General features: G+C 44.9%; 5 protein-coding genes and 1 long non-coding RNA gene across 6 annotated transcripts in view; 3 read left to right on the forward strand and 3 right to left on the reverse strand.

Annotated features, from left to right (window-relative positions):
- The window catches only part of LOC112136817 (protein boule-like), a 9,829-nt gene extending 7,283 nt beyond the window's left edge, over nucleotides 1-2,546 (forward strand). Inside the window, exons 10-11 of the mRNA XM_024258737.2 lie at nucleotides 1,786-1,947; nucleotides 2,029-2,546. Of these exons, the coding sequence (XP_024114505.1) occupies nucleotides 1,786-1,911 (126 nt within the window). The 3' untranslated portion in view covers nucleotides 1,912-1,947; nucleotides 2,029-2,546. The remainder of the gene's footprint in view (nucleotides 1-1,785; nucleotides 1,948-2,028) is intronic.
- Nucleotides 2,547-4,225: 1,679 nt separating this feature from the next.
- Nucleotides 4,226-6,225, forward strand: LOC112136766 (gamma-crystallin M2-like). The gene is made up of 3 exons (XM_024258657.2): nucleotides 4,226-4,266; nucleotides 4,638-4,938; nucleotides 5,478-6,225. Exons 1-3 carry the CDS (start codon nucleotides 4,226-4,228, stop codon nucleotides 5,751-5,753), a joined length of 618 nt encoding a protein of 205 aa, XP_024114425.1. The 3' UTR covers nucleotides 5,754-6,225.
- A 36-nt stretch (nucleotides 6,226-6,261) lies between these two features.
- Nucleotides 6,262-7,026, reverse strand: LOC112136824 (gamma-crystallin M2). The gene is made up of 3 exons (XM_024258746.2): nucleotides 6,982-7,026; nucleotides 6,649-6,891; nucleotides 6,262-6,579 (listed from the first exon to the last, which is right to left on the reverse strand). The coding sequence occupies exons 1-3, from the start codon at nucleotides 6,988-6,990 to the stop codon at nucleotides 6,310-6,312; spliced, it is 522 nt and encodes a 173-aa protein (XP_024114514.1). The 5' UTR covers nucleotides 6,991-7,026; the 3' UTR covers nucleotides 6,262-6,309.
- Nucleotides 7,027-15,364: 8,338 nt separating this feature from the next.
- LOC118599442 lies at nucleotides 15,365-16,619 on the reverse strand. Its single transcript, XR_004948796.1, has 2 exons — nucleotides 16,466-16,619; nucleotides 15,365-15,779 (listed from the first exon to the last, which is right to left on the reverse strand). It is a non-coding gene; the product is annotated as an uncharacterized LOC118599442 (long non-coding RNA).
- Nucleotides 16,620-17,244: 625 nt separating this feature from the next.
- LOC112136823 (gamma-crystallin M3) lies at nucleotides 17,245-19,998 on the reverse strand. Its single transcript, XM_036216424.1, has 3 exons — nucleotides 19,942-19,998; nucleotides 18,451-18,717; nucleotides 17,245-18,368 (listed from the first exon to the last, which is right to left on the reverse strand). Exons 1-3 carry the CDS (start codon nucleotides 19,996-19,998, stop codon nucleotides 18,090-18,092), a joined length of 603 nt encoding a protein of 200 aa, XP_036072317.1. The 3' UTR covers nucleotides 17,245-18,089.
- Nucleotides 19,999-20,285: 287 nt separating this feature from the next.
- Nucleotides 20,286-21,164, forward strand: LOC112136830 (gamma-crystallin M3-like). The gene is made up of 3 exons (XM_036216426.1): nucleotides 20,286-20,310; nucleotides 20,431-20,699; nucleotides 20,895-21,164. The coding sequence occupies exons 1-3, from the start codon at nucleotides 20,286-20,288 to the stop codon at nucleotides 21,162-21,164; spliced, it is 564 nt and encodes a 187-aa protein (XP_036072319.1).
- The last annotated feature ends 531 nt before the right edge of the window (nucleotides 21,165-21,695 follow it).

A 21,695-nucleotide genomic window follows, 5' to 3' on the forward strand; every position in this document is an offset into this window, starting at 1 on the left:
GTGGGGAGGGGCGGGGCTCCTCGTGCGCTCTCGCCACCTGCTCCGCATACAGATGCAAACGCACTCGGGAGGCAGAGTTCATATCGTGCCTCAATAATAATCAATTATCTGACATAAAATGAATTCAAATGCAGCATTATGAATTTTTATTTCCTCATTTATTGCTCTTTAAAGTGAGGTCATTTAATATACTCTGCATTTTAGTTCTTAACTTAAGCTTTGTTTAAATTAGTCATCTTATATGTGAACTATTGTAAAGACACCTTAGTATTTATTGATCATTTTATTTTAATGTTGGATAGAGCGTTAAATGAACATTTTGTGTTTTAAATTGTTCTAAAATAAGGTTTTGGAGAAAAGAAACAGATACATAAAAAAATAGTTGTATATCATAGATTACTAAGGTAACATATTAATTATTGCACTGTTTGCCATATCGAGTATCGTGAGTCATGTATCTTGAATCGCATCGTATCATGATATACCCTGAGATTCCCAGCCCTACCTGTGATAATGCTAGTGTGAATGCTGTAAGCTGAATTTGGCAGCTGAAGATGCTAGTGCTGATAGTTGAAGAGCCTGTTATTGATGACTTAAAACGCTGAAACTGATAGCTGAAAACACTGATACCAGCTAAAAACGCTGATGCTAATAACTGAAAACGCTGATGCTAAGAGCTAAAAATGCTGAAGCTGATGGCTGAAAACACTGATGCTAATAGTTAAAAAAGCTGAAGCTAATAGCTGAAAATGCTGATGCTAATAGCTAAGAATACTGATGCTAATAGCTAAAAATGCTGATGCTAAGAGCTAAAAATGCTGATAGCTGAAAACACTGATGCTAATAGCTGAAAACGCTGATGCTAATAGCTGAAAACACTGATACTAATAGCTGAAAACACTGATGCTAATAGCTGAAAATGCTGATATTAATAGCTGAAAACACTGATGCTAATAGCTGAAAATGCTGATGCTAATAGCTAAAAATGATGCTAAGAGCTAAAAATGCTGAAGCTGATAGCTGAAAACACTGATGCTAATAGCTGAAAACGCTGATGCTAATAGCTGAAAATGCTGATGCTAATAGCTGAAAATGCTGATGCTAATAGCTAAAAATGATGCTAAGAGCTAAAAATGCTGATGCTAATAGCTGAAAACACTGATGCTAATAGCTGAAAATGCTGATGCTAATAGCTGAAAATGCTGATGCTAAGAGCTAAAAATGCTGATAGCTGAAAACACTGATGCTAATAGCTAAAAATGCTGATGCTAGTAGCTGAAAACGCTAATGCTAATAGCTAAAAACGGTGAAGCAGATAGCCAGCTAAAGTATTAGCTAAATGCCAAATTAGCCAAAGAAACAAAAAAACAGCTAGCATATAGCTGAAAAAATAGTTAATCTTCAAATAACCTAAAAAAATCGTAATAAATCCCAAAATAGTCCAAAAAGCTATCTGAATTCCAATTTTTAAAACTTTAAAACTGCAACTTTATAATAAAATTATAAATGATAAAAAGGCAGGAATATTATTCCAGAATAAATCAACTCAAACCTTAAATAACTTTTAATATTTTACTCTCTATAAAAATATATTTTATCAAAATCATACAAGTTAGAAATGAGCGCAAAATAACATCGGGTCATTAATGACATTAAATAAAATGATCTGGAGGGCCGGATAGAATTACCCGGAGGGCCGGATCTGGCCCCCAGGCCTTGACTTTGACACGTGCTTTAGACTGTTCCTCTAGAATAGTTCATGACCACTCCCCTTTTGCCCTGCAGAGTCACATGCTGCCACCCCCTCGAGGTCACCGGAGGTCAAAATACAGACGCTTCATACCCCCCAAGAACTACTTCAACCCACTGGAGTCCTCTAACCTCTACTCTGCTCCTTATCATCTTCTGTAGCCAGGAAGGAAGCCCCGTCCACTTGTGGCCCCCCAGGTGAGCTGCTCCTCCCCGTGAACTCCGGTTGGCCTCCTTACTTCCTCCTGCTGCTTCATTTCTCTGTTGTTTTTCTGGAAGGAACTCCTGGGTTTTCTGCTCCTCACCGTGTAGATTCTCCTAAACTCCCGTCATGCTGGAGCAGGAAGGATCCAGTGATGGAAGCTGGTTTCTGGTTCTGATCGATGAGCCCGGAACAGGTTCTGGGTCCAGATCTTTTGGGATCCCTCTAAAAAAACATGTTTCTTTCTGTGTTTTAAAACATGAAGTCTGTGCTGTGTTTGATCTGTTTGTAGTGACGCCATAGTTTGTAAAGCATCAGAAACACTTACTAAGCATTTCTATGTGTGGAGGCGGAGCTTGTCACAGAGCAGCAGATCAGAACTCTGATGGTTTTTGTGCAGAAACATGATGGAGTGTAAGTTCCTGTACACTCCAAACCTCTCCGTGTTTTCACGCCGTTTTTTTTCTCTATGGTTGAAGGTCAGAAAGTCCTTTAGATCATCTGACCTTCTGTGTTTTTACTGTTGTTTTCTGAAGTTTTGTGATCAAAATATGTTTGATCTTACAAGGAAATAAACCTTTCTGTTGGGTCAGTCTCTGCGTTTGTTTCCTTTAATGGTTTATGATCAGTTTTAAACATGAAGGTGTTTAAAGCTTGTGTTCAGGGAGCAGGAATGTTTCATGTCTGGGGGGTCGGGGTTCACAGTGTCCCATTTAAAACATTGATGATTTAGTGCTTTCCATGGATCAAGTAAGGGATAATACCCGGTGAAGTGTGCATTATGAGAAATTAACGCACGACGCGGAGGCCTAAACCGTCCGACGTGAAGTGCGTTAATTTCCCATAATGCACTCTTCGAAGGGGATTATCCCGCTTATACCATGGTCATTTACAAAATAAATAAACATTCAATCAATATTTAGTATTTTATTCTTATTTCTTTGGTTTATCTCATTTTTCCACAAAAAGCGGACTACCGTCCGACGTGAAGCGGAGGCCTAAACCGTCCTCCGCTTCACGTCGGACGGTTTAGGTCTCCGCGTCGTGCGTTAATTTCTCATAACGCACACTTCGTCGGGTATTATCCCTTACATATTGCATACAATTGTCCTACAATTAGTAAACATAAATGAGCCCATCAGTCTGGACAAGAGCCACTATCACTAGAGAAGTGAGAAAGACAAACAACAAAAATCAGGTCAAATCAAGTCCACAAGCAGCAGACTTGCACTTGTTCTGGTGTCATTTGGCAAGAACTTGTGCACACGTTACACATCTACTAGAGCCGCTCATTCCTAGGCCTGCTCCTCCAGATCTACCACCCTACCTGTTTTCCAGATCTACCTGCACTGCTTGCTGCTGATTATCTGGACCACGTGTGTTCATTCAATCAGAATGTGGAGACATCTGATGGAGCTAATCAGCAGCTGGCAGATGTTGGAGATCTGGAGGAACAGGAATGAGCAGCCCTGAAGGACTTTTACTCCACAGAATTGTTTTATTTATTTTTTGCATGTTTTTTTGGTTTGTGTTAACAATATTTCTACCACTTTGTAAATCATCAGTGGCTGCTTGAATCTACAGCGCGTTCCAAATCACTATGACAATACATTTTTCTATGATTTTTCTAAATACTTAAAGCAAATGACAGTCAGACTCGTGTTCCAGTCACTCACCAATAGTTTGTACTAAATGCTACTGAACAAACCTCCTGAAGATAACAATAATAAACTAGAAGCTTCTCATCACTCCCCTCCGTAAATCTGGGTTTGGAAAAACATCCATTAATTAGATTAACCCTTACTAGGCTGGGGTCAAAATTGACCCATTTTCACACTTAAAAATGGGTCAATTTGGACCCAAACACAATATGAGGATTAAAATAATATATCACAAACCAAGAAAAGCAGTCAGAACTAGGTAGAACAACCAGACAGGGTTGCCCCCCCACCCCTCATATTTATTCAACCTCTGCCTGCAGCAATAAGACCAAATTCTCCTCTTTTGGAACTAGTCGGTTTTATCATCTCTACACCGTTATGCAGAGCAAACGTTTTCTATAACTGTCAAATCACTTCTCTCCTAGATTGTAACAACAGATTATCAGCAGGTTGGATCCGACCCGCCGGGTCAATCGCAGGCTTAAAGATTCAGAATGTGCGATAGATTTGGACATGCAATAGACCCTGACATTGTTTTTCACTGCAGACCTGAACCAATCCAATGGTCACTATTTGACGAGCATAGGGCGAGTTTGTTGGAAAACAAGCAGAAATGTGGCCGTCATCGTCCATCCAGGACCTAGAAAGACCTACGTGAGTCTTTGCAAACTTTACTGTTAGATTGATTCTGGCAGATTGTGTTTGGAAACTTTAACTGAACAGAAGGTTAAAAAACAAAAGCTGCAGTTGTTTTGTTTTGCTGACGCTGTTGGAAGTGATTCATGGGACGCTGCGGTTTAATCCAACAGCATGACCACGCGCACACGGGACAACAATAACTCCTCAACACGCTGCGGCGCATCACTTGACGTAACTAGATTAGCGTTATAAAATGCATTTGGATGACAATACTTTATGCTGTGCAATCACTCTGCTACTTTATATAAAAGGGGGCTACATGGGGGTGTCTATAGCATCCATCTGGCCCCCCAGCTGTACACAATGGGAAAGGTAAGTTTATGAAGGATTACCATTGCCGCACAGCAAAAGGTCCATTTCATTCACGCTGACAAACATCTGCAGATCATTTTCTACGAGGACAGGAATTTCCAGGGTCGGCATCATGAGTGCATGAGCGACTGCGCCGACCTGCACCCCTACTTCAACCGCTGCAACTCCATCAGGGTGGAGAGCGGCTGCTTCGTGGTTTATGAGAGGCCTCACTATCTGGGCCACCAGTATTTCCTGCGTCGCGGGGAGTATTCCGACAACCAGCGCATGATCGGCATCAACGACTGCATTCGTTCCTGCCGCATGATTCCCACGGTAAGGAGAAGCATTTCAGGCGAGCTATGTAATCGGGCAGGAAGAAGCGGAGCTTGTGACCGAGCAGCTGGAGCTTCTTGATGAGGTGTAAGCTGTTTGAACTGTTGGAAGTAGTCATCTAGACCTTTCTAAGTCGGGTTCTCCTGTGGTCCCTTTTGGAGTTAACACCTGGCCCAGGTAAAAATGGGTCCAACATCCCAGAAACCACACAGGAATTATTGCTGGTGACAGAAAATGACACACCTTCTTCAAACTAACCGTAACTCTGATCGTTTTCACAACCGTTAGCATGATTTCCAGCGGATTCTTCTGATGCTATTATATTCATTGGAAAAAAAATTTGCTAATGTGAAGTGTTACAAAGCTGATGATAAACAGTTGAAGAGAACAGTAGTTCAAAGAACGGGTTTAAGGGTTTAAGAGCCATCTTTAAGGACCAGTTGGTTGACGATCGTCTCAGTGACAGTGTTTTTGCTATTCTTTATAATTCAGTTAAAAGGATATAACTGGTCTGTGTCCGTCTCATGCTCTCTCTGCAGCACCGCGGTTCCTTTAAAATCAGACTTTACGACCGTCCAGACATGAGTGGACAAATGCAGGAGATCAGCGACGACTGCCCCAACGTGCAAGACCGCCTCCGTATGTCCGACATAAACTCATGCAACGTGCTGGATGGCCACTGGCTGCTGTACGACCAGCCCAACTACAGGGGCAGGACCTACTACCTGAGACCCGGCGAGTACCGCAGGTACAGCGACTGGGGCGGCGCCGGCCCACGGATTGGCTCGCTTAGGCGGATCAACGACTTTAACTAGAAGTCTTGTGAACTCTGTTCTTCTGACTGTTTTCAATAAACACGCCTGACTGAAATCCCATTTCTTTTCTTGGTGTATGGTAAAGGCCCATGCACATATTCATGCACTCACACATTCATCCACTGCTGAACATTGGCGCCAACCTATAAACCAGGAGCAATGTGGGGTTCAGGGTCTTCTGAGGACACTTCAACACATGGATCGATGGTACCCAAACCTCCGATCAGAGGTCAACCGCTCTACCTCTGCATCATGGCTGCCCCATGGTGAGGTGGTTTTATGTTGTGGGGTTTTCTCCTGCTCCCCCTCCCTGTTTCTGTCACAAGTTTCTGAAGCTTTGGAGCAAGAAAACCACTAACACTTCCTGTTAGTTGCTCCAGGACAGGGGAGGCTGCTCTTGATTTTTTGTTTATTACACTCAAACCGTCCATAGTTTAATTATTCCCACCTCAAAATAAAAAAAATAAAAATACCCAATAGAGGATCAGCATAAGAACGCTCCACAGTGAAAGGATTTATTGAAAGGATTTATTGACTTCCTGTTTGGTGAAGTTTCTTACATGGAAATCCGTCTGATGGATCCCAGTCTGGGACTCATGCTCCCCCACTCATTGAACCTCCTGTACTCTCCAGGCCGCATCAGGTACTGCCGCCCCCTGTAGTGGGGGTGCTCATAGAAGATCCAGTTGCCGTCCATCACATTGCAGGAGTTGATGTCATTGAAGTGGAAGCGTTCGTACAGGGAGGGGCAGTCATCGGTCAGCTCCATCTTCTGGCCTCCGAACTCTGGACGCTCGTAGATCATCATTTTATGCGAGCCTTGGTGCTGCAAAAAAGGGGAGGGGCTGAAGCAGCGTCGCAAGCATGAAAGTGTCAGGTTCGGTCAGATCCTTACCCCGGGGATCATTCTGCAGGACCGCACGCAGTCATTGAACCCCATCCAGCGCTGGTAGTCCGAGTACTCCCCCTTCTTCAGGAAGTACTGGTAGCCCATGTAGTTGGGTCTCTCGTAGACCATCCAATGTCCGCTGTCCACCCGGATGGAGTTGCAGCGGTTGAAGTGGGAGTGCAGGTCAGCGCATTCGCTGGTGCACTCATAGGAGCGGCCCTGGAAGCTTCTGTCCTCGTAGAAAATGATCTGCAGGAAAGCACCAAATCCAGGGTTTAGGGTGTTCTACGGCGGAGCTCCAGAACCTGCAGATGCACAGACTCCAGCCAGCAGCCTTACCTTACCCATTGTGTTGGCTCACTTTTGTCAGTCTGTCGCCGTGGGCCCAAGCTGCCTTTATAACCCCCCATGACCTGTGTCATTGTGAGCATGAACAATGGCGGGGCTGGTCAGCTTTTTTTGTCCAAAACTCTTTGTTTAGTGGACTCTAACGGCACATCAGCTGTTTCCTTTGAGCTGCAGCTTCCCTTCACATTGATTTGATGCAGCATAACATCAACGTCCATGAAAATCGTCAGACATGTTCAGTGGAATGGTAAAACATTTTGTCTGCAGACACACATGCAGGTTCTGTGGTTTCCTGTAAACCTGAGACGGTCCTGCTGCCTGTAGCAATCCTTCATCTTCTCATGTCAACAACAGTATGCAGACCCCCCCCCCCCCACACACACACTGTTCAGTCCCTGTATGTAATTACCCCTTCTATAGGGTCATAAAAAATGGCATAGTATGTATGAATGTATCGCAGAGGAGCAGCTCAGCTCAATCTACATTAATCTGAATTTTATTTTATTTTAGTTAGTTCTCGGTGTTGCTGTCTGGTCCAGTGCAATTCGTATGTTGTTCTTCTTTGGGAGAGAACTCAGATTCCAGGTGTATCATCCCTGCTCATTCCCTTGGCCGTGGACCTCGCCTTTGGCTCATCTTGGTGGTGGACCTCGCCCCCACCTGACCCCCAGTCCTGAACTCTATTCAAATACGCAGTTGTAGAGTTAGATAATCTAATTCCTCTTTAATAGGCCTGGTGAATCACCTGTCTTTTTTGGGAAAGGATCTCTCCTTCATGTGGACATCTCTGAGGTTTCTTCTTCTTTTTTTTCACCGGGAATCATGTTTTTTAGGAGTTTTTCCTTACCAGGAAGTAGGGTCTAAGGCACAATTGTCAAAAAGTCACGGCCCGGGGACCGGATCTGGAACACCGGTTAATTCTATCCGGCCCTCCAGATCATTTTATTTATTGTTATTAATGACCCGATGTTATCTTGCGCTCATTTCTAACTTGTATGATTTTGACAAAATATTTTTTTATGGAGAGTAAAATACTGATAGTTATTTTAGATTTAAGTTGATTTATTCTGGAATAATATTCCTGACTTTTTATTATTCATATTTACGTTAGAAAGTTAGGTGGCTGGGTGGCTCAGTGGGCTAGGTGAAGGGCTGGCACGCAGGAGCCCTGGGTTCGATTCCCAGGGTTGTCCACTGATCCCCACCCAGATTGGGTCCTTAGGCAAGACCCTTGACGCTGCTGCCTAACTGGGTCCCTGTGCCCCTCAAGTACAGGGTTGTGTCAGGAAGGGCATCCGGCGTAAAAACTCTGCTAAATCACTGATGGGGAACAGTGGGTGCTGTTACGCTGTGGCGACCCAGAAAGGGATAAGCCGAAAGTGAACTACTACTATGTTATAAAGTTAAGGTTTTAAAAATTGTTGTTTTGCTAGCTTTTTGGACTATTTTGGCATTTGATTTTTTTTAGGCTATTTTGGGGCTTAGCTAATATTTCAGCTACATGCTAGCTGCTTTAGCAAGCCTAAGTTGTTATTTTTTTGTTTGTTTTTTAGGCTAATTTGGCATTAAGCTAATATTTTAACTGGCTATCAGAAAGTCTGTTTAGCAATCAGCTATCGTTTGTATTGTAGCAAATCAGCGACAAAGGAAGCTGAGAGAAAATCGTCAGGAACTTTGGCTTTTATTTTGACAACACACAAGGGCACAACGAGAGGGGGGATCATCAGCCTCTCCCTCATTCTCACTCAAGGTGCAGGACAAATTCAAACATAACAGAATAAAATAAACAAATGCTAACAAGTGTTAAACAGTCAGACAACGAAACACATTAATGAAAACCAAAACTTTAATCCAATTACAACCTGAAAGGCAAAAGAAATATTACCCACAATTCCCTGTGGTGCAGACCCGACAGCAAGACCAACGTGCCTGCGACCGTCACTACATAGCCCCCTTCTGAAGGGTCAGCCATCCTCGGCGACCCAACCATCAACCACAAAGTCATTCAGATGGGCAGGACGCCGGCGTGAACGCACTGGTCGTGTCCTATCATGTAAGGTTGCACTGGCTTCTTGCCCATCCGAGTCCACATTGGTAGGTTCACCTGCTGTTTCAATAGTCTGTGGAACAAGGGGCTGGTAAGGGGCCAGCCGGTCCTGATGAAGCACCACAGCTCGTCCTCTGCCTGGGACGCGCACCCTATAAACCACATCTGTCAGTCGGTGCACAACCTCACCTGGTCCCCGCCATTGGCTGCTCAACTTGGGAGAAACTCCCTTTTTCCGTTCAGGACAGTACACCCACACTCTGTCACCAGGTGCAAACTCCTGGCCTCTGCAGCGACTGTCGTAAGCCCTCTTCTGCCGCATTCCAGCACCAGCCTGTGCGCTGCGAGTAAACTCATGGATTTCATGTAGCCGGTCCTTAAGTCGGCCACAGTAATCCATTTCGCTTCCGTCACAGATGTTGGGTTCAGGTGGCGCCCCAAACACCAAGTCCACCGGTGTCCGGAGCTCCCGTCCAAACATAATCGCTGCAGGCGTGCACTGGCTTGACTCCTGAACTGCGGTACGATAAGCCCATAGAGCCAGAGGCAGAAAACGGTCCCAGTCCCGCTGGTGGCGACTGGTCAAGATGGCCAGCTGCGTGGCCAAGGTGCGGTTAAAACGTTCCACAAGCCCGTCACTTTGAGGGTGAAGTGGGGTGGTTCTTGTCTTGTGTATTCCCAGGCGATGGCAAACCTCGCTGAAAACCTGAGATTCAAAGTTTCTGCCTTGATCGCTGTGGAGCTCAGCTGGTGCCCCAAAGCAAGTGAACATTTCTTCGACCAGTTTTCCAGCGGTGGTAGCAGCGCTTTGATCTGGGACCGCATATGCCTCAGGCCACTTAGTGAAGTAATCCACCGCCACGATGACATAGCGGTTCCCTGCTTCACTCACTGGAAATGGGCCCAAGACATCCACCCCGACCCTTTCCATTGGCGCTCCTACCAGATACTGTTGCAGTGGTGCCCGTGACTGCCCAGATGGTCCTTTCCGTGCTGTGCAATCATCACAGCAGTGGACGTGCATCTCCACATCTCTGCAGCATCCGGGCCAGTAGAACCGTCCCCGGAGACGACGTAGAGTCTTTGTGTTCCCAAAGTGGCCCGCTCCAGGTGAGAAATGAACCAGTTGAAGGACCTGGGGGCGGGTCGCTCGGGGCACCAGCAGCTGGAGGATATTCTCCCCCCGATCTGGAGCCTGCCAGCGCCGGTACAACACCTCGTTGTGAAGCTCAATGTTAATCCACTGCGAATAGTAAGACTTCAGTTCCGGACTCTGTGCTGCAACCTTATTCCACTCAGGCCGTTGCCCCGCCTCCAGCCAGCTCCTCACTTGAATCAGCACGTCATCTTTCTCTTGCAGCTGTCTTAGCTGCTCTGGGGATAGCTGAGCGACACTTTCAGTGGTTAATGCAGCCACCGTCTGGATCTCACCATCTCGTTCCTCCTGGCGGTGACAGTAGCGACATTCTGCTGTCAGGCAGGGCCGTCTGGAAAGAGCGTTAGCATTGCCATGGTGACGCCCAGCCCGGTGCTGGATTTCAAAGTCATAACTTTGCAAAGTCTCTAGCCATCGAGCAACCTGCCCTTCTGGCTGTTTGAAACTTAGAAGCCAAGTCAAGGAGGCGTGGTCAGTTCGGAGAGTGAAATGGCAGCCCTGGAGGTAGGGCCGGAAATGTTGCACCGCCAGGATAACGGCTAGCAGTTCCCGTCGCGTGACGCAGTAATTCCTCTCAGCGCGACTCAAGGCACGGCTAAAATAGGCCACCACTCGCTTTCCCTCTTCTCCCCGCTGCGACAGGACTGCTCCAATCTCAGTGTTGCTGGCGTCCGTGTCAACAATGAAAAGGCGATGAGGGTCTGGGAATGCCAAGACCGGTGCCGCTGTGAGGGCTGCCCTGAGTTGGTCAAACGCTGCAGCACAGGATTCAGTCCACCTGAACTTCTGTCCCTTATTTGTCAGTTGGTGAAGAGGGCTAGCAATGGTAGCGAAGCCTTGAATGAAGCGCCGGTAATAAGACGCTAACCCCAGAAAGCTCCGAATCTCACTGACGTTCGTGGGAGTGGGCCAGTCTCTCACCACTGCCACCTTGGCTGGATTGGTGGCCACTCCTTTAGCACTGACCACGTGTCCCAGGAACTCAGTCTCTTTGGCAAGGAGGTTGCATTTAGCTGGGTTCAGTCTTAGTCCGGCTTGTCGGATCGAAACAAACACCTCCTGTAGATTCTTTAGAGCCACCTCAAACTTGTCTCCATGCACCAGCAGGTCATCCAGATAAATGATGCAGCGGTCTCGGGGCACACCAGCCAGAACCCTTTCCATCAGCCGCTCGAACGTGGCTGGTGCGTTGCAAAGCCCGAATGGCATCACCCGGAACTGCCACAGACCTTGTCCGATGGTGAAAGCGGTTTTCGGCTTAGCATCTGGGGCTAACTCCACTTGCCAGTACCCACTCCTCAGGTCAAGGGAACTGAACCAGCTGGATCCTGTGATCCAGTCCAGAGCGTCATCGATCCGAGGGAGAGGGTAGGAGTCCTTCTTTGTGACATTGTTCAGGCGTCTGTAATCCACACAGAACCGCCATTCTCCATTTTTCTTTTTCACTAAGACAGCTGGTGCCGCCCATGGACTACTGGAGGGCTCGATAACTCCAGCTGCAGCCATCTGACGGATCATGTCGTGTGCTGCCTGCCTCTTGGTTAGCGCAAGCCTATGTGGGCGTAGCCGGATGGGTGGAGCTGAGCCAGTCTCAATGTGATGTTGAACCAGCCCTGTCTGCGTACAGTCCTCATCTTTGGCAGCAAAAATGTCCATAAAATCTTTAAGGAGATCTGCAAGTTGCTGTTGTTGTTGGGGATCTAAGTCTTTGCTGCTACGTTGCAACAGATCATGCACTGCTTTCATTGTTTCTGAAGATGTGGTGCTAGTAGAAGCTGCACTCACCGGTGTCACAGAGATGCTTGGTGTGGCCCTGCTAGTGGTCTGCGTCATTCTGGCTTCACCATTTTTCATCCTTCCACGCTGAAGTGCCACAGTCTTGGTCCCGAGAGTGATGGTTGCTCTGGCAGCATCAATACAAGCCCCCCAGCGGGACATGAGGTCAAGGTCAACAATGCATGGCTCCGTAATATTGGCAAGCCAGAATTCATGCATTAGGTCCTCTCCTCCCATCCGAATCCGCAGCAGCTTTCTCGCTACCAGCCCAGCTTTTTCTCCAGTCACAGTCATTAGCTGGGTGCCAGTGGGAGTCCATGAGCTAGAGAGAGAATCAGTGGTGTCTGGCAAAACACCTGGCCGCACAAGAGAGATGGTAGACCCGGTGTCCACCAGAGCTTGACAATGTTGATCCTCCATCTCACAGCTCAAGTAAAGTCCTCTGGTATAACCAAAACGTCCAACCAGTGTGCATCTTCCTTGGAGGGGTGTTAGTGTGTGGGATGGCAGTCCCCTCATCTGGCCATCCCGTTGTCGTTTCCCTCAGGCGAAGCTGTACTGGTCTTTGGTGCTGGTGCAGTGCAGTTGCGCGCGATATGTCCAGGCTCGCCACAGCGGTAACAGCAATCAGAAGAACGGTGGGGACGCTGGGTGGCCAATGAGCGACGTTGAGATGGCTGCGATGTAGATGATTGAACTCTGAAAATTTCTTCCTCCTCCTCATGGTCAACTATCCTCACACAAGGTTGAGGGCCGGGCACAGCACGTGAGGTGAGGTGTATTGCTTCCTCCAGGGTTTGGGGTGTGGCCAAACAGACGTGTTGCCTGAGGTTCAGGTGCGAGTCCCTGTAGAAACGCATGGAGAGCTAACTCATCCTGCGCTACTGTAGAAAATCGGGGGTAGCCTCGGCGAACATGTAGCTGAATGTCTGCAGCTAGGGCGCCCAGGCTCTCTCCATCGTGACGGCGGCGCCTGGTCAGCTGCTCTCTTTCGTGCGTCTCAGATGAGCGCTGCCCGAACCGTCGTTCAAGTGCGATGGTTAAGGCACCTACGTCCCGCTCCTCTGCTGGGGCCAGGTCCAAAAGTATCTGCTGCGCCCGTCCCTCCAGGGCCAGCGCGAGGTGAGTTTCTGTTTCCTCTTCTCTCCATCCATTGTGTGTCGCTGCAATTCTGACTTGCTTAAGATATAGCTCTATTTGGTTAGTCCCGTCATACTTTGGCAACTTGACGGTGGCTTTGGGAACAGCATCGACAAATCCGGTGAAAACGGTGGGGTTCCGCTGTTTAGTTGGCTCACATCGCAGAGAAGTTGGCTCACATCGCAGAGATCTGCCAGGAGAAGGACGGTCTCCCTCCAGTCCTGATGAGTCAGTCTGCCTGCGTCTGCAGCTGGAACCACCTCCTTCCAGTCCTGTTGCCTTAGCCTCTCTGCGTCTGCAGCTGGAACCATCAGGTAGGCCGGGACTCGTTGAGTTCCATCGTTCAGCAAGCCAGGCTGCTCTTTCACGACGTAGGCTGATGAGATCATTCTTCTTGTTATCTCCATCCATGATCCCACTTCTGACACCAATGTAGCAAATCAGCGACAAAGGAAGCTGAGAGAATATTGTCAGGAACTTTGGCTTTTATTTTGACAACACACAAGGGCACAACGAGAGGGGGGATCATCAGCCTCTCCCTCATTCTCACTCAAGGTGCAGGACAAATTCAAACATAACAGATTAAAATAAACAAATGCTAACAAGTGTTAAACAGTCAGACAACGAAACACATTAACGAAAACCAAAACTTTAATCCAATTACAACCTGAAAGGCAAAAGAAATATTACCCACAATTCCCTGTGGTGCAGACCCGACAGCAAGACCAACGTGCCTGCGACCGTCACTACAGTATTTTATGACCGTCCTTCTGCTTCTGTACAGTTACCAGCATGGAGCCCAATGAGGCAATACTTCTGTGATATTGAGCTATATAAATAAAACAGAATTGAATGAAATGTGTGAAACGCTGAAGGTCAGACGTGTCCAGGTCCATCCCCCTTGCTAAAAGCAGACTCTGATCTGTCTAAATCTGAGCCGTCCCTTTGACAGCAGTACTGCATCCACACTCTGGCATGAGTAACAATGCTCTAAATGCAGTTTGCAGAGCAGGCAGTTTAGAAACTAAGATTGGGTTTTTTGGAAAAATATTTCCACCTGTAAGCTGTAAATTTTTATTTTTTATAGACAGTTTTTATTTCTGATTTTGGAATGTTGCTCTAAATGTTCAGAACTGAAAAAAAACAACAAACATCAGGGGGGGGGGCTGTTATTGGGGAAGTACTCCTATGTTCATAACCCAGCATTATACCCATCATTGCACTCTGTCCTGCTAGCTTACAGCTTCTCACAACCCCAGGCTAACATTAGCATGGCAACGACATCAGATCCATCCAGCCGTACATTTCTGATCCAGATTCCAGCTCAGATGAGGAAAACAAAAACGTTTGTGGATCTATTTGTCTGTAAGTGGATGCAGCAGAATGGGGCTGAGCAGGGAGACTGTGGCCCGCCCATTTCAGTTACTGCATCACAAAGCTGAGCTTTTTCAAACGGTGGATTTTCATCTGCTCCTGATCCATCTTGTCTACATTCACCTGCTAGGACCCCCCATTTGACAGCGGTGGGGGCCCGACATGTACATCACCGTGCAGCCATGACAAGTTTGTTGTGGAAAGAAGACCAGTAGAAGTTTGGAGCATAGTTATTTGAACAATATTACAAGTTGCATTGCTTCTATAAAAATGTATAAATGTTTTTCTTCTAAAATATTTTGTGGGAAATGTATTTGAACCATAACTGTTACAGAGTGAATGGTGGACTAGGTGGACTGTATGACTGATTTGGGTATAACAGTAAACCAGATGGTGTGCCGGTCAGAGCGCAGGAAGGTAAGGATGAGATGAGGCTCCACTTTGCAGATGTTCTGAATTTATTCCAGTGGTTTGTTCAAATACTTAAAATAAAGCAACTGAGGTGCACCAAAACTAAACTCAGGATTCTAAGGCACTCAGGTTCTCTCTCTCTGCTGCTGCCACCGACACGTGGCAAACCGAAACCGACTGGATGAACGTACACAAAACCACAGAAGAAGAAAACGCACAGTAGCGTCCTGTGACATCATCACTATGGGTTGAGCCTTTGTAACAATAACAGCTTTTTGAACCATATGGGTATATTTAAAGAGCAGGCACCAAAATTAACAAGGGCAGAACTAACCCATGTAATGCAAGAGAGAATATTTCAAAAAGCTACAAATATAATGGAAATTGTGTTTTTACAGTTGCATTTTTTTGATCTTAGGTTACTATCAATTCATGCTTCTGTTATGCAAACACAAAGTAAAAGTAACTTATAAAAGGTGTATAATTATACATATTTATTGAAAATTGACAAAAGCATTTAGTCAAATTAGAAGGAAAAGTTGTCAGTTATCAAACGGTATTCTCTGATGTGTGCTGTCACACGTATCAAGAAAAAAGACAAAATTAACAAAATCAAGACTTGACAGTTCTAGCAAAAAAAAAAAAAAAGTTTAGACAGAAATGACTGAAATTAGACCTGATTGATTCCTCAACAGGTCAAAGCTCCATCAAATGCACTTACAAACATTAACAATAACAGTGTCCAAAAAGCGATGTAGTCTAGTGTCTGATGGGAAGAGAAAATCAGCAAAAACGCCTTTTCTGCCATGATGTGTTGCAGACTCCACAGACAGGAATGTGAAGTGCCATTTCTGCATTCTCCAAAGCGACGACATCACGGTGAATCTGCAGACAAATACAAATTCATTAGTATAAAAAAAACGTAAATGTTTTTTAATGTCACAATAAAATATAGGAAAATAACGGTTGTTTCTTTATCCTGAAATTGAGTCTTGTCATCTGGACTTCTTCCTTCAAGAAAGATTTGAAGTCCAGATGCCAAGACTCAATTTTAGGATGTAACCTGGATAAATGAGAACTGGACTCAACATTGAGCTTTCATGTTGCTGTGTGCAAACCTTCGGCATTGATGCACGTCGCTTGTTTACATGTCACGTCACATGTGACGTGACAGGAAGCCTGAGCTTTATATTGGTATGAACCAAATAAAGAATCTAAATAAAGTTTGGTGGCTGTTTACACAGTCACGCTAAGTTAACGACAATCTTTTGGATAACATGCCCCGAAGAATTTTCAGAAGTATAAGACGTCTTTAAATCTCCAGAATGAGACGATCGGTAGATGAACGTAAACGGGTTTCGTGCGAACAAAACTGCATTTCTACACACTCTCTGTGCACAACGTAAAACTCTGAGACTGTTTGTTAGTCACAAATGTTTACCCTGATATCTTAACAGCATACGTACATTATTAATAGACGTGTTACGTCTGAAATAGCATTTACGAAATGCTAGCATAGTCCTTAGCGCTTTTATTTACAAATTCCAATAAAATAAATCTTTTTTACTCACCTTTTGTTCCTTTATGAACACAGTAGCCTCATCTGGTTATCTTAAAGCACGGGAAAAGAAACGTAAAGAGGACAATTTTGTTCGTTTCTCTCCGGTTGGCAGGACTCCGGTGTGCTGCTAGAGCTAGCTGCAGAATGTTGCTCACGGGCCTCCGTAGTTCTGAGTTTTTTCTCGGAATTCTGACTTTTTTCTCAGAATTCTGACTTTAATCTAAATTTAAAAAAGTCAGAACCTTGACTGTAAAGTCGGAATTCTGAGATTAAACTCAGAATTCTGACTTTTAATCTCAGAATTCTGAGAAAAAAGTCAGAATTCTGACTTTAATCCCATGCAGTGTGCCTCTACATGAGAGTTCCTCCAGAAAGTGGTTTATTAGGAAAAAAAAGTGGTTTATGAAATAGAGGGACCAGAATCTAACGAAGTTAAGTTTTTAAAGACTGTCTTAAAGAATGTGAAAGTGTAAAAAAAAAATCAGAGTTCATAATACTTTCTGAAAAAAAAAGAATTTGTTACAGATGCTTTTCCTGCTACTTGCAGAAAAACTGCTAACTCCTACTTGTTACTGCTGCTTTTTTTAAGAAAGCATTTGTCTTCTGTATTTTATTGGTCCCCCTTTTTAGGATTTTATTCTAAATAAATATTTGCCATGAATTCTGGTCATGGTTTCTTTCTTGGCGGTGAACACATTTTGGGTTGTAATCTGTGATTTTTAAATGTTTTTTATTGAATATCAAACGTTAGGTTTTATTGAACACAAAGGAGAAAAAGTAGATTTTTTGATTTAACCCAAGATTGAGTCAAATTAACTCAGGAGTTTGGTTAATTTGACCTTTTAAATGGTTTGTTCATTTAACCCAAAACTTGGGTTTGTGGATTTAACCCATGAGTCAAATAAACTCAAGAGTTGGGTTAACTAGACCTTTAAATTGGGAGTTAAAATAACCCAACAAAAAGTAAGTCCCTTTTCAACCCCTGGAGTTGGGTTAAAATAACCCAACTTGGGTTATTTTTAACCACTGAGTTTTCAGTGTGTATGATTTCATAAAACATAATTAATGCATAAAATGGATTTCTAATCAAAATTATTTCTTATTGTTTTTACCATAGTGCAACTTTCCAGTGAATATTTTATTGAAATATTGTAATTACATAAAAAAAAAAAACCTGTGGCATCATGGGATATAAATAGGTCTAAATATATGATTGACACGCAACGCAGAAGATTTTGATGCACCGACCAAAATGTCAAAAATGAAAAAAAAAAACCTCAAAAATCCTTTTTTTTTTAAAATCTCAACTCTCAAAAAAATCAAGTATTTGTCTACCTTATTGTTTTTAAAATACTTAAAATATAGGTCTGTATTTGGCTAACCTACATCTAACTTTCCTTTTCACCTCCAAACCCCTCCAGGAAACCTGGGACTGAGCCCTGTGGGACCCCAGATCCCACCTGTTCAGATTTTCTCCACAAACTAGAGCATGCTGGTATCTGGAGTTTCCATGGAGGATCTCTGCTTCGTGTTTGGTTAAGCTGTTTCAGACGGTCAGATGCAGAAAAACTAAACATTTAGGGGAAAAGTTGTTTTTATTTGTACTCCACGGTTTCCCTGAACACCAGCGACGATCAGCAGGCGTCCATGACGCGTCTGACGGAGCTGCTCCTCGTGATGTTGCTGGTGGACATGTCCCTGAGGCTCCGGTACTCCCCGGGCCTCAGGTACACCATCCTGCCTCTGAAGTTGGGCTGCTCAAACATCAGCCAGTGGCCCTCCATCACGTTGCAGGACTGGCAGTCGGACATGCTGTAGCGCTCCTGCAGGGACTCGCAGTCCTCCATCAGCTCCTGCATCTGGCCTCCGAAGTTCTCGCGCTCGTAGATCCTCATCCTGAACTGGCCCCTGTGCTGAAGGAGGAGAACATTCAACAGCATTAGATGGAGCTTCAACTAAAAAATTGGGTCAGAAACATGTTGAGAGGCGCCTCACCATGGGGATGACCCGACAGGAGCGGACGCTCTCCATCATGGCCATGCCCGTCATGCCCATCGTACTCCCCATGCGCTGGAAGTCCGAGTACTCGCCTCTCCTCAGAAAGATCTGGTTCCCCATGAAGTTTGGCCGCTCGTAGACCACGAAGCACCCGCTGTCCACCCTGCAGGAGTTGCAGCGGTTCAGGTGCATGTGGATGTCAGAGCAGTCGCTGCTGCACTCATAGGAGCGACCCTGGAAGTTCCTCTCCTCGTAGAAAATAATCTGCAGCAAGAAGACACAGTCCAGTTACAGACACTCCCAGAACCTTGATAGTCTGTGAACTCAAGACCTTCATGAACTCTATCATCTGCTGAGTCAGATTACAGATTCACTGAGTCAGATTACAGGATGAAATAGTCAGATTACTGATTCTCTGAGTCAGATTACTGATTCACTGAGTCAGATTACAGATTCACTGAGTCAGATTACAGGATTAAATTGTCATATTACTGATTCACTGAGTCAGATTACAGATTCACTGAGTCAGATTACTGATTCCCTGAGTCAGATTACAGATTCACAGAGTCAGATTACAGGATAAATTTGTCAGGTTATAGTATAAAATCATTCAAACTAAATAACAAATCAATTTACAGAAAAAAATGTGTCCAATTAAATCATAAATAAACTAGAATATTAAAATTAATCTGATAATATCATAAATGAGTCCCATTGCAGAATGCATAGATCAGATTACATTACAAAAAACGTACTTTGAAAATGAATGAATAAGAGACTAATTTAATCTGTTTACATCATAATTTAATTAGATTACAACATAAATCTAATCAGATTATTTTAAAGAAAATTAGTGAAGTAAAGCCTAATTAAGTCCAATTGTATAATAAATAAGTCATATTGCATTATTGAAATCATCCAGGTTTGATCATGAGTAAGAAATAAATGAGATTAAATCATAAATTAATCAGATTATAATATAAATCTAATCAGATAATTTTTAAAATGAGTGAAATAAAGCCTAATTAAATCCGATGGTATAATAAATAAATCATATTGCATTATTAATATCCACCATGTTAGATAGTGAGAAATAAATCAGATTAAACCATAAACGAATCAGATTACATCATAAATGGATCAAATGAAGCCTAATTGAGTCAGATTACAGCCTAAGCGTTGTTACCCTTCCCATGCTGAAGCCTGGCCTTGATGTCACTGCAGCCGGTCGGTCGCTGGCTCTTTTATACGCAACATCAGCCGCTCAGCTTTGTTGGAAACATCATGACTCATCAGAAGCTTCTCGTGCTCCTGCATTGATTTTCCTTTTGCAGAACAGCTCTATAGTTCTCTATTGTATATGGGGTCAGATCAGGACAGGAGCAAATAATTCCATCATCAAAGCGTGAAACAGGATTTGAATAGAACTTAATTGCATGAGTCTAACGAGGTTCATTGTAGAAACGTCTTGATCTGTGACGTTTCTACATCTCTGGGCTTCTGCAGCTCACCTGCCTGCAGGTTCATCTCACCAGTGAAACGCATCTTCCCACTTCTCCCCCATGCATGAGGACACCCCCACCCCGGCTCAGGGTTCTATGGTGAGAACAGACGGTCTGGTTCTCCAAACCCTCAGGACTCCGACCATCTCCATCCATCATATCTGACGTCTTTGACATTTTCTGTCTCCAGTCTGTTTTGTTGCTCTGATTGTGTTTATTTCCACTGCAGTAAATGCATTAAGTTGCTGGAAGCTAAAGAACTGCAATCACAGAGAAAGTGTTGCTCTGAGCTACAATGTAGAGTGATGAGTCAAAGGTTTCTGCACAATCATGTGGAAATTCTCCACTGAGCGACGTATAAAAAGGGAAAAGGGTGGATGTAGACACTGCATCACAGATTAGCGGCGTTTATCATGACCATGGGGAGGGTGAGTGAACCTTCCGAGCAGACAACATGCAGAGATGTTCCTCTGAGCTGTGCTCTGTCTTCTGCAGATCATCTTCTACGAGGACAGGAACTTCCAGGGCCGCTCCTTTGAGACCAGCAGCGACTGCCCGGAGCTCACCTCCTACCTGAGCAGGTGCAACTCCTGCAGGGTGGAGAGCGGCCTCTTCGTGGTCTATGAGAAGTCCAACTTCACCGGCCTGCAGGTGCTGGTGAGGAGGGGCGAGTACCCGGACAACCAGCGGCTGATGGGCATGAGCACGAGCGACTGCGTCCGGTCCTGTCGCATGATCCCGGTGGTACGAGCCCTGTGAACCCTGGTTTCTGTGAGGAAGAGCAGGTCTGGTTCTGCAGAGGAAGCTCTCTGGATGGCGCATTGCTGGTGATCTTGTGCACAAACCTCTGCAGGACTGGCTCTGGATCTTCTCAGAAACCCTTTTCCTTGTAGAAGGTCTTGCAGGCAGAGATGTTTTCTCATTCTTGCACTTCAACAGCACCGCGGCCCATTCCGCTTGAGGATCTACGAGCGCGAGAACTTCGGAGGCCAGATGCAGGAGCTGATGGAGGACTGCGAGTCCCTGCAGGAGCGCTACAGCATGTCCGACTGCCAGTCCTGCAACGTGATGGAGGGCCACTGGCTGATGTTTGAGCAGCCCAACTTCAGAGGCAGGATGGTGTACCTGAGGCCCGGGGAGTACCGGAGCCTCAGGGACATGTCCACCAGCAGGTTCAGCTCCGTCAGACGCATCCTGGACGTCTGCTAGAGCACAGCCAAATAAAGCAAAGTGATCAAACTGTTCTGGTTCTGTGTGAAGGTCTGATAATCATCAGAGGAAGGGGTCACAGGATGGAGGCTCAATAAGCCACCAGAAATTTTCAGTAAAAAAAGACCTAAAAGTCTGATCAGGAAATTTGACCTCTGAAGCTTTTTAACAGGCAGACAGAAAACACAGTTCAGAGAAAACCTGACACAGGAGCAGAACTTCAACCTCACCTGAGGAGTCGCCCTCAGCAGGAGGAAACAGGAAGTTCTTCAAAAAAGGTTAAAATCAGTTTTATTCAGGGCCATACTCCAGAATCTCTCAGACAATTCTGGACTTTTCTAAAGAACCTTAAATCCTTTAACATAGGAGTGTCAAACTCAGTCACACAAGAGGCCAAAATCCAAATCACACCTTAGGTCGTGGGCCAAATAGGATAAACATTTATTGAACACTCTAAAACTACATTTTTAAAACTTAAAAACTGTGACTTAACATAATTGTGAACTAGATATATAGCATTACCTGTGATAA

This window comes from Oryzias melastigma, linkage group LG2 (assembly GCF_002922805.2).
Source record: "Oryzias melastigma strain HK-1 linkage group LG2, ASM292280v2, whole genome shotgun sequence".
Classification (NCBI taxonomy): Eukaryota; Metazoa; Chordata; class Actinopteri; order Beloniformes; family Adrianichthyidae; genus Oryzias; species Oryzias melastigma.

Excerpts from the sequence above, each read along its gene's own strand:
- LOC112136766 (XM_024258657.2), top strand. The coding sequence starts at position 4,226 with ATGTGGCCGTCATCGTCCATCCAGGACCTAGAAAGACCTAC. Across the intron at positions 4,267-4,637 it reads CAGGACCTAGAAAGACCTAC|GATTACCATTGCCGCACAGC; the intron begins GTGAGTCTTTGC and ends AAGTTTATGAAG. Across the intron at positions 4,939-5,477 it reads CCTGCCGCATGATTCCCACG|CACCGCGGTTCCTTTAAAAT; the intron begins GTAAGGAGAAGC and ends CTCTCTCTGCAG.
- LOC112136823 (XM_036216424.1), bottom strand. The coding sequence starts at position 19,998 with ATGCGTTTCACTGGTGAGATGAACCTGCAGGCAGGTGAGCTGCAGAAG. Across the intron at positions 18,718-19,941 it reads AGCTGCAGAAGCCCAGAGAT|ATTATTTTCTACGAGGAGAG; the intron begins GTAGAAACGTCA and ends TTCTTGCTGCAG. Across the intron at positions 18,369-18,450 it reads CCTGTCGGGTCATCCCCATG|CACAGGGGCCAGTTCAGGAT; the intron begins GTGAGGCGCCTC and ends CTCCTCCTTCAG.
- LOC112136830 (XM_036216426.1), top strand. The coding sequence starts at position 20,286 with ATGTGGAAATTCTCCACTGAGCGAC. Across the intron at positions 20,311-20,430 it reads GAAATTCTCCACTGAGCGAC|CTGTGCTCTGTCTTCTGCAG; the intron begins GTATAAAAAGGG and ends TGTTCCTCTGAG. Across the intron at positions 20,700-20,894 it reads CCTGTCGCATGATCCCGGTG|CACCGCGGCCCATTCCGCTT; the intron begins GTACGAGCCCTG and ends GCACTTCAACAG.
- LOC112136824 (XM_024258746.2), bottom strand. Across the intron at positions 6,580-6,648 it reads CCTGCAGAATGATCCCCGGG|CACCAAGGCTCGCATAAAAT; the intron begins GTAAGGATCTGA and ends CCTTTTTTGCAG.